Raw genomic sequence first — 9407 nt, 5'->3', positions numbered from 1 at the left:
ACACTTGAAGTGCTAAGAAAAAAAGTAATTTATAAAAAGTAATGTAACCATTTAGTAAATTATTTATACTACTACTAATAGATATACCAACAAAAGTTTGTAAAAAAGGCTCAAATGGTCTCAAAACCTATTTTAAAAGATTTTATATTTTGAAGTATATATAAAATATTATATCTGATAACAGAGATTGTAATAAACAAAAGGTAGGGATAACATTTAATTTTTTTTTTTAAAGTAAAAAAAGATACATAAATGAACCCTGAAACAAGGGCATACAAAATTCCAAATCACCATCACAGTTTAACTTCAACCCAGACCAAAAATAAACAAATCCATCAACCATTAGGAAAAATAAAAAGTAATAAAATTTATGGTTCTCCCACAAAAATATACTTTTTAGTTTTATTAACAACTCTCTTTAAAAGGTCAAACTCTGCTAAAAAATCTAAAATTTCTCGTTTAAATCTACAGGTGGCCTACGAAGGGCATCAAACAATAAATTTAAAGATTTTCCTAAAGTAAACGAGCCCGAACTTTTGTATTTATTCTCTATTCTTTGATGTAGTCTAGCTAGATTGCCAATAGGGCCCATATCAGGAACTATTCTCAAAAAAACTTACAATAACTAACTTTATAACTTCTGCCTTCATAACCTTCTGTGCCGTGTACTAACGTTTCATCTTGCTTATCCTCGGTAATGCTATCAACCCTTTCTATTGAGATGTCAACAAAATTTAAAGAGGGGCCCTGCAAGAGACACTGGTACATTCGGGTTTCAGCGTTAATAGGTTTATCAGCACACCGATAATCCCTAAAAATATCTGAAGATCCCTCATTTGATGGAACCTTGCAGACCTTTGGCCTTGATCCAGTCGTGACACATAGGGCGTAGGATTGCCACACGTCAGTGGCACGTTTCCTCGAGGCATCATGGGGTAAATTCATCCCTTCCAAGCTACTCCTAGATTGAGGTAATTCATTACGCATATTAGTTCAGAAAAATAGTGTTTCGGCAAACTCTTGTTGCTTACCTCTGCTTAAGAAAGTCTGCTTCCATTTCTGTGGAGCTGTAATTCATGCTTAACAAGCCCAAAGTATGCGTGAGTGGCATTACCATCAAGAGCCAAACCATATTTATCCATATACGTTTTCTGGCATCAATAAGAAATTCATTGAGGTCAAAACGTTTATGCGAACCAATAATTTAGCTTTCGACACTATTAGCTTCTATCCTCTTGCTAGCATCTTTTAAATTGATATATTGAAGGGGCAAAGAAAAAAGTTGTAGCTAAAATCCTTGGCAATTGCATAAAATAAATATATTTAATTTTCCTTTATGCATAAGGAGACCGTGCATCAAATGCACTATTTCTTCGAAATCCCATTTAACTTTGGCAGTTCTTTCAGACCTTACCTCAAGCATCTTGACTAATTTATACAATTTTTCACTTTTGCCAATATAGTGGCTCCTTTTGAGTATACGTCTGAAATAAACTTATTACCTTTATAATTTTTATTTCCAGGAGAAGATTCAAAAAGGTCAGTATATGACCTCTTTTAAAAATGAGCTCCAAACCTTTTTAAAGTTCTTCGTTAGTGAGTGTAAATCATCCACTAATGATTTCAGTCATACATCTAAAAGGAAGCTTTAAATATGATTTATCAACCAAGGAAAAGAAAGTTGAACATATAACTCTTGGAAGAAACAGCATTAGTGGCACTCGCTTTGTTGAAAACGAGTTAACTTTAAAATGGAAATGTTAACTCTTAAGTGTTCTGAGTATGTTCGAATGTACTCATCTACAAAAATATTCCAAAGTCCCGCTTTTTACCACAAATTCTATGGATAAAAACCCTTTTCAAACTGATCTTTTATGGGGGGCTAATTCTTATATTATAATGCACTAAGTTAATTAAGGTTTGCAGTGTTTCAACTTTTCTAACTGGTAGCTCCTTAATTGTATTCCGAGGAAGAATCGGCAATTACAGGTAACTTCGAATTGAACACAGCACACTCCGAAACTAACCTGGGAGGAAATGGAAATTAAATAAATTCTCTTAATACTATATCATAAACAACCGTATAAAACAAAAAATTAATCACAAGAGAAAAAACCAATAAAAATGTTTCGAAGCATTCATTATAACCTTTTCGCGAAGAACTGCGTTCTACAACAGAAAAAGCTAGCCTTCTCAACCTTCAACTCGTAATGCTCCATACAATCGATGCCACGTCGAAAGGGTAAGTTAAACTCTAACGGCATCTGTTTGAAGAATACAGAATTCTAACTCCTTAAGAACACTGAATTTTTTCTCTTTCACGCAGCATTAGCCGTTTTTCCGAAACAAAGGTATAACCGTAATAGATAATAGTTAGTAAACTTCGAGAGATATGCGGATAATAAACACACTTGTAAGGTCTGGAGCAATACGCAAGAGTACTGTAAGTGTGCTAATCTTATCAGCACCAAAATTTTTGTAACGCAAGGTATTGCTCTAAATAAAAGAAGTAATAGTATTGCAGTTAGGTGCAAGATTACAGAAAATAAACTGTAGGTATTTTCCAAGTCGGAACTTCGAAGGAAAGCGTCGTCAATAAAAATTGTTTCAATAGCTTTTCCAAGAATTTCAATGACTATGCCTGCTTTTGAAAATTTGAAGAGGTTAAAGTTCAGGTATTCGTTAATTTTGATTATAACTTTTAACTTTTCAATATTATATATGAGTTCTTTATTATTAACGCTCTGAAGGTAAAAAAAAACCCCTCAATATTTTAGCACTCAAAAAACATTTGAATGATGAATAACACTTCTTATATAATTTTCCATTAATACAATGACTTTGGTAGTTGATTTTTATATTGGTTGGGGACGATTTTCAAAAAAAACAGAAGAATTTGAAAGAGTTATAAAATTGCCTAAAATATGAAACAGTTGTAAATAAAGAACATATCAAGTCTGCCTCTCTTATTAACTTAAAAAAAATAGCAATACAACCAAAATAAGTATAAGTTGATGATAAAAGACACGCTGGTGAGTCGCCAACCTTAAAAGTGATTTGCAATGCGCACTAGATCTGATCTATTTAATAGAATCTATCTTATTATTCAAAGTCAAATCAATGAATATTAACTTATGAAACTCTTCAATATTAAAAATACTCATTAGGCCATTAATATTTAATAAATAGTTATAGTCATTCCCAATAAAGTCAAATTTTAAACAGGAAAACACGAACCAAGAGTGGTTTCTAAATAAATTGGCGGTTTCTCTTTCAAAGAAGGCATGGAGAGAAACAAATAAAATTTAAGTGCCTAAAGAAGGAGAACAAATGCCAAAGTGTAGTAATACAGAAAGTCTAGACCACCTTAATTTTTACAAACTGTTGTCTACCAATGGGAAATAAATTAATAAACTAGGGCCAATAACCAGTTCACTTCCAAATAATGGTTATATACGTGAAAAGGCCAGTTTGGACATAGTATAAGTTTAAAATTGCAAGTTCCTTCTAAAAAGGGAGCAAGTGTTTAAATAAGACGAAAACCAAAGGAATTTATAGAAGAGTAAAACGGTTTCCTTAGTATTCCCCGTTAAAACTTACCTTTTTAACTTTTTTTAATATAGTGCAGGCAAAATCATAGAAACGTTTTAAAATTTAAAATTGTCGACAAGTAAAATAAACAAAACAGATTTATGTGATTTTTAATTAGAAACACACGTCTAAAAATTATAGGTAAAATAACAAGTATTTTAATAAAAAAGGATATATTATAGATTGAATAATTAATAGAATAACTAACTAAATAATAAAGAAATATATTTAAAAACAAGCAACTAAAACAGCAAAATGAACAAAAAAAACAAAAAGAGAAAGCTGGATACCAAAAAGACGAAGTGTTACACATTATAGCACTGGCTTACTACCGATATGATTTATGATCGATTGGTGCTTAATTTACTTTAATTGAGGGAGCAAAAACCACAAGTTCCTTAACGATTCAATGCATCATTAACGAGAACAGGTGCGCGTTATATAGCTAAATAGTTTATAATAAATAGACGTAAAAGCAAAGTACTAAAAATATTAAATATAAAGGAATGGGTTAGTTTCAATTTCAGAATATCATAATATATATATATATATATAATTAAGTTAATATAATAACCTATAATCTTAGCTTTCCCCTTCCCCCTTTAAGTAGGTCTAAGGACTGTTTAGACCACGAGTGCTAGGCAACCAACGAAAAAGAAATAATTCAGAGTCTGTCTAATAAGATAAACTTAAATAAGCTCGGGGTTACACTCTAGATGTAGTTAGCTGTTGTGTACAAATCATGGGGGCATCCACCATCATATTAGAACGCGATTTTGTAGTAGTTGTAGTCGAGGAATATGTCTGTTTAAAAATAGGCACAAACAATAGAGTCCTAGACCATCAGCGGGCGTATAACTACAGAAACTCTTTGCTAAATGCAATTTGCTTTTCCTGCATAATAAGGGATTTAACACGACTATAACTTTTCTTGTTTTCAACGACTTAAGAAGGATGTGGAGTCCACTTAGTCGTTTTGTCACGCACAATTTTGAGATAACCTTCTTACTTCGAGGAATGACAGTTTACTAGGGATTTAGGAAAGTATCCTTCCATTTGTTATAATTACAAAGCGACTTTTCGGCTAGTTAATTATCAACCTACCTGTTGAAAAGCCATGTCTTAATTACTGTCAACTTAACTGTATGTTTTTAAACAGAAGACAGGCGGAATTTGAACTATAATATAAGGCTCTCTCGTCAACATTGAGCCTAATTCCTATTTTTCCGACGCAATTGTGGCATGGCGCACATGTAGATAGAAAAAAGTAAATGGGGTACTAAGTAGCCTTGTGAAGCAGCCACCTTTAATTGTACTAAAAGCGGACTTCTACGAACTTTAGCAGGAAAGGTTCTATTCATTAGGTATGAGGTGTACTACCACCGTCAAGTAAAAAGGGAAGCTGGATCCTTGTGCCCTATTTTATCGAAAAACCTTTCAATATCTAAAAGACCACACGTGTTACTTTTTTTTATTAAGAAAGTTTTTGTAGCTTTTCTCGTAAGCCTAATTATCTAGTGAATTGTGGGGTACTTAATTCGAAAACCAAATTGGAAATTAGGCAGGACACCGAGCTTTTTGGGCGATAATCTTTAATAAAAACAGTTAGAGGGACTAGTTTTAGGAAAAAAATTACTAAAGCGAATTTCCACAGTTTGGGGAAGTAGACTGTGGTGAGTGTTTGATTAGTTAATCTTAAAATCATAGAGATAGCTCGTGGAATTAAGTTTTTAGGCATTATCGGTATCCGAGGTTTTTCTAGTATTAAGGAATTGGATAATAGTTCTAAGTTTTCGCACTGGTGCTAAGTTTAACCTTGTTACATGTGTTAGGTCCTAAAAGGTAAGAAGTAGGCTATGGTAGACACATGCTTAAAGTGGTGCGGATTCTAATATTTATGAGTGGACTGCCAGTGCGTCAGCTAATGCCTCTACTATTTCGGAGGGCGTCGTAGCTGAGGCCTCCAGCACCATGAATGAGCGGTTTTATGCCCCTAGCCCCCGTAGATCTAATAGTTCTTGTTAATCTCTTTAAAGAACTATTATCTGACCCAAAAGACTATATTTTTTGCCAGCTCTTGAGAAAACAAGCTTTCAATTTCTCCTCAACCTCAAAAATTGATCTTGTTGTAAAGTTTTCTATCGCTTGGAAATAAGAGTTCAGACCTCTTGCTTTCACCTTCTCTTAATTTGAGATCTAATATGGCCTAGTAGGTTATATTGATGATTTTTTGTAGGCCTACTATAGTTTACCTTGATATCTCCTTCCATTGGCACAACAGCTGTGTCTAAATCAAGTGCTTCGCCAATGAAGCGCTGCATAATGACTATACTTCTGTCTAAATATTCCAGAACTGTGGGTAAAACTGGTTACCTTTTTAACCCAGTTTGTCGAGATCGACTAATCTCTTATCTCTTTGAGGATGGGATTAGGATCAGAAGGGAGTACAACTAGTATATTGACAATGACAGGTACTTAAATAATTTATGTTACTGTGGCGATTTTGGACTAATAACTATTAAATTTTTTTGCCGGTTATTTCGGCAAACCTTATTTCATTGTCGCTCCTCCGCCTTCTATTCCACAAAGGGTTTTTAAAATTTAACTTTCCAGGCATTAAATCCCCCGCAATTTTAGGTATAACCTTGTCCAGGAATTTGTAAGTAGCAGTCATACTGACTATTTCAACGTAACAGAGCTCTCTATTTACCCAGATAACTTCTAAAGTTACCTCTATACAATAGAGCGCTTGGTGGGTATTGTTTCTTTCAGTTAAGAAAGTCATGCCTGGTCCTCTAGTATCTTTCCAGTCGCATTTGTGAACAGAATAGTTAGGTACCTTAAATCAGTTACCTTCCTTCAGATGTGTACCAGATGAAAAATTTTGTCCAGGTCCATTACGGCAATAAGTTTCTGAATTAGCCTCCATTTAGATAGTCTAAAAATTATTCCATTTCTAGATTAACTCCTAATGGCCTTTGCCAGTGATAGCTGATCGCATTGGTAAGTGTTGCTACAAAGTTATTCCTCATGTCGTTTAATGGACTGTATTAGTTGATTCAGGTTATAGTTCTGTTTAATACGCTGTGCATAGCTCTATATTTTCTTTAACGATAACTTTAAGGATTTTTGGAAGCTTTAGTTGAAAAATTGTTATGAATTTTCCTCAAAGGTACATATTTCTGGTAGTTCTGCATCCTCTACAATTTGAAACATGCATTTCTGGGCAATTAAGGCAGGTACGTTTTTAATTTTTGCTTTCAGTGCAGGACGTCAACCCTTGAGGGGCATTGCATTTAACGCATTTGTAGCTTGACTTACAGTATGATTCTGTATGTCCAAATACTTGGCATCTATAGCACTGGCCAGTCCTCCCGCTTCTTTTTAGGGGTTCAACCGATACGGCGATATAATCAATACTTATAAATTTTAGCTCTTGCTTCGCATTTAATACTCCTTGACGAGTAGAGGTAGGGATTGTCTTTCCGTTTCAAGGAGCGCATCTTAATTACTTCAGAAGGGTTGAACCGTTAAACATAAGAACCGCCTTTACAGTTTCTGTATCCATTTCTGCGAAAATAGCTGGACTAACCAGTTTAAACTCATTTTTGATAGGCAGCTGGTACCGCAGGGGTTCCAATGTCCAAATTTTCCTCGTCTAACGGTCACCTTAGCTTATGTAACCCCCCTCTAACTTACTTTTTTTCCTTTAATACACCCATTTACTAAAATTTGTTTCTCTAGGTCTACAATTCACGAAACTTATTTTAAATCCCTCGTTTAAGCTAAACTCTAAGGGCTTTGTTTACCGATTAATATTGTAATAATCTTGTTGAGCATTGAGCGCACCACTGTCCAACTTGGTGCCCAAAGTGTATTTTATCATTACTCAGTTTGGAACATATTTGCTGTATACATGTAATCAATGATTTGTCTAGCTTGGCGACGCTATTAAACGCAAGATGCCGGACACTGGAAATAACACCATGTTCAGAATATCAGAAATTTCTCTCTGCTGCACGCTAACTATAGCTTATATAAATAATTTTACTTGATCTTCGCAAAATTATGTGCTTTTTTTACTTATATGTTGACAATCAAGAAGCAAAGGTTTATAAATATAAAAAAATAACTTTTACGATAATACTAAAATGGATAGAAACGCCTAAAGAGAGCTAAAAGAACGGCCACGGCTAGTGAACAATTTTCTAATAAAAAGTGTTTAAAATGCAATATGAAAATATTACTCGTTTAATAATCCCTTAAAGAAGTATACTTGATCTCAAAAAAAAAATTGTGTTTAAGTTAACAAAACCTTTTGCCTACTATAGCACTTTGTTTAAATAATGTTGTAGTTGATAAAAAATTGTTTTTCATGAAAAGAATGTTTTTCAAAAAGCTCTATCCCTTTTTAAGTAGAATATTCTAAAACTGTGGTGTTAAATGACAGTTAGTTGTCGTAAGTTTGAAGAGCAGTCTGAAACTATAAATGCTTGTTTCAACACACTTGCCAACCCCTTTTTTATTGATATATAAATTTTAAAGTCTATTTGCCAAGTGGTAGTAAAAAAGCAGGAGGAAGCGAGTAAATAATAAGTAACCATTACGGTAAACAGTATTATGAAGTGCCGTGTTAAAGTTGGAAAAATTATTTAAATACATAACACTACGTTTCACACTTTTTTCATCGGCATAGTTTAATCCTAATAGCAGTGTAACTGAATAAATTATTTTGTAAACCCCTTCATGTGCTTAATATATTCCAGAACATTTCAATATCAAAGACTCTCTATAGGTATGCATCTCTATTTATAACAAACTTTCATGTAGAAAAATTATAAAAAATATTTTAAAATATACTAAATGGTCTCATGAAGCTTATTACAATTAGAACTCTTATTAGTTTAATAATTTAGGCGACCCTGGAGCGGTACACTTATCCGTAAAGACTTCAACTTTAATTTTTTATTTTAATTTCAAAAAAAATATTGGAGTAGACTATTTTTATTTAATGAATACAAATATTAAAAAATTCACAAATATATAAGGAAGTAATACAAAGTTATCTTCTACAATTTCAAAGTTTTATTTTCTAATATCAACTTTAAAAAGTAATATATACAACTAAAAAGAATATTTTTTTTTCTAGAAGTAAATACTAACCAGTTAATGTAAAAAAAGAAAAACTTACAATGCTAACAAGCTAGAGAGACTCGAAAAAGTTTGGATGCTAATATACTTAATTTCATTTTCTTGTAAAAGTCAATATAATTAATTTAAAAGTTTAAAATAAAATTTTATAATAGTAAGCATGAAGGCACATGCTTTACTTTCATGAGTATAAGAAATCGGGGTAATATAATATATGGACTTTTTACTCCAAAAAATACTAAATTTTCGCACTGATGAGAGATAATTTTGATCAAAGTTTATTTAGTTTCTATTATAAGAATGTAAAACAATAAATAATATTAATTCCAGTTTCGCTATACTCTTCGTAGTGTTTTAATAATTATAAGCCGTAAAAGCTGATAGGATAGTTCAGCATTTACAAAAACTCTACAAGCTTATTTAGAGTATATTATTAATTTAAAATATAACTTAATAACTTGACATCATTTTCAGTATCATTTGTCTTAAGTTTAAAAAAAAACTGAAGGGACTAAAGCCAATAAGAAATTATGTCTTAAATAATAGATCGATGTAAATTGTTATAGAAAACATACTTATTTGTTATTTCTTTGATAGACCTCATTAATTTAAATTTTTATCTACCTGAATTTAGCTAAAATAATTGCATAAAAACAGTATTACCA

General features: G+C 32.4%; 1 protein-coding gene across 5 annotated transcripts; it reads right to left on the bottom strand.

Annotated features, from left to right (window-relative positions):
* Positions 1 to 399: 399 nt before the first annotated feature.
* On the bottom strand, positions 400 to 4220 carry LOC135145181 (uncharacterized). 5 transcript variants are annotated; one of them, XM_064077287.1, is made up of 8 exons: positions 4166 to 4220; positions 3882 to 4036; positions 2552 to 2644; positions 2149 to 2496; positions 1688 to 2027; positions 1577 to 1635; positions 1032 to 1484; positions 400 to 961 (listed from the first exon to the last, which is right to left on the bottom strand). In XM_064077287.1, the coding sequence occupies exons 7-8, from the start codon at positions 1130 to 1132 to the stop codon at positions 607 to 609; spliced, it is 456 nt and encodes a 151-aa protein (XP_063933357.1). In that variant the 5' UTR covers positions 1133 to 1484; positions 1577 to 1635; positions 1688 to 2027; positions 2149 to 2496; positions 2552 to 2644; positions 3882 to 4036; positions 4166 to 4220; the 3' UTR covers positions 400 to 606. The 5 variants fall into 5 exon arrangements, with proteins under 5 accessions (XP_063933357.1, XP_063933359.1, XP_063933356.1 ...); XM_064077289.1 differs by having other exon boundaries at positions 400 to 747; positions 803 to 961; positions 1032 to 2027; XM_064077286.1 differs by having other exon boundaries at positions 1032 to 1576; positions 1634 to 2027.
* Positions 4221 to 9407: the final 5187 nt, after the last annotated feature.

This window comes from Zophobas morio, unplaced genomic scaffold (genome assembly GCF_036711695.1).
Source record: "Zophobas morio isolate AGI-343-1 ecotype UQ-CSIRO unplaced genomic scaffold, CSIRO_AGI_Zmor_V1 ptg000131l, whole genome shotgun sequence".
In the NCBI taxonomy this organism is placed as follows: Eukaryota; Metazoa; Arthropoda; class Insecta; order Coleoptera; family Tenebrionidae; genus Zophobas; species Zophobas morio.
This window is presented reverse-complemented; position numbering and strand designations above follow the sequence as displayed.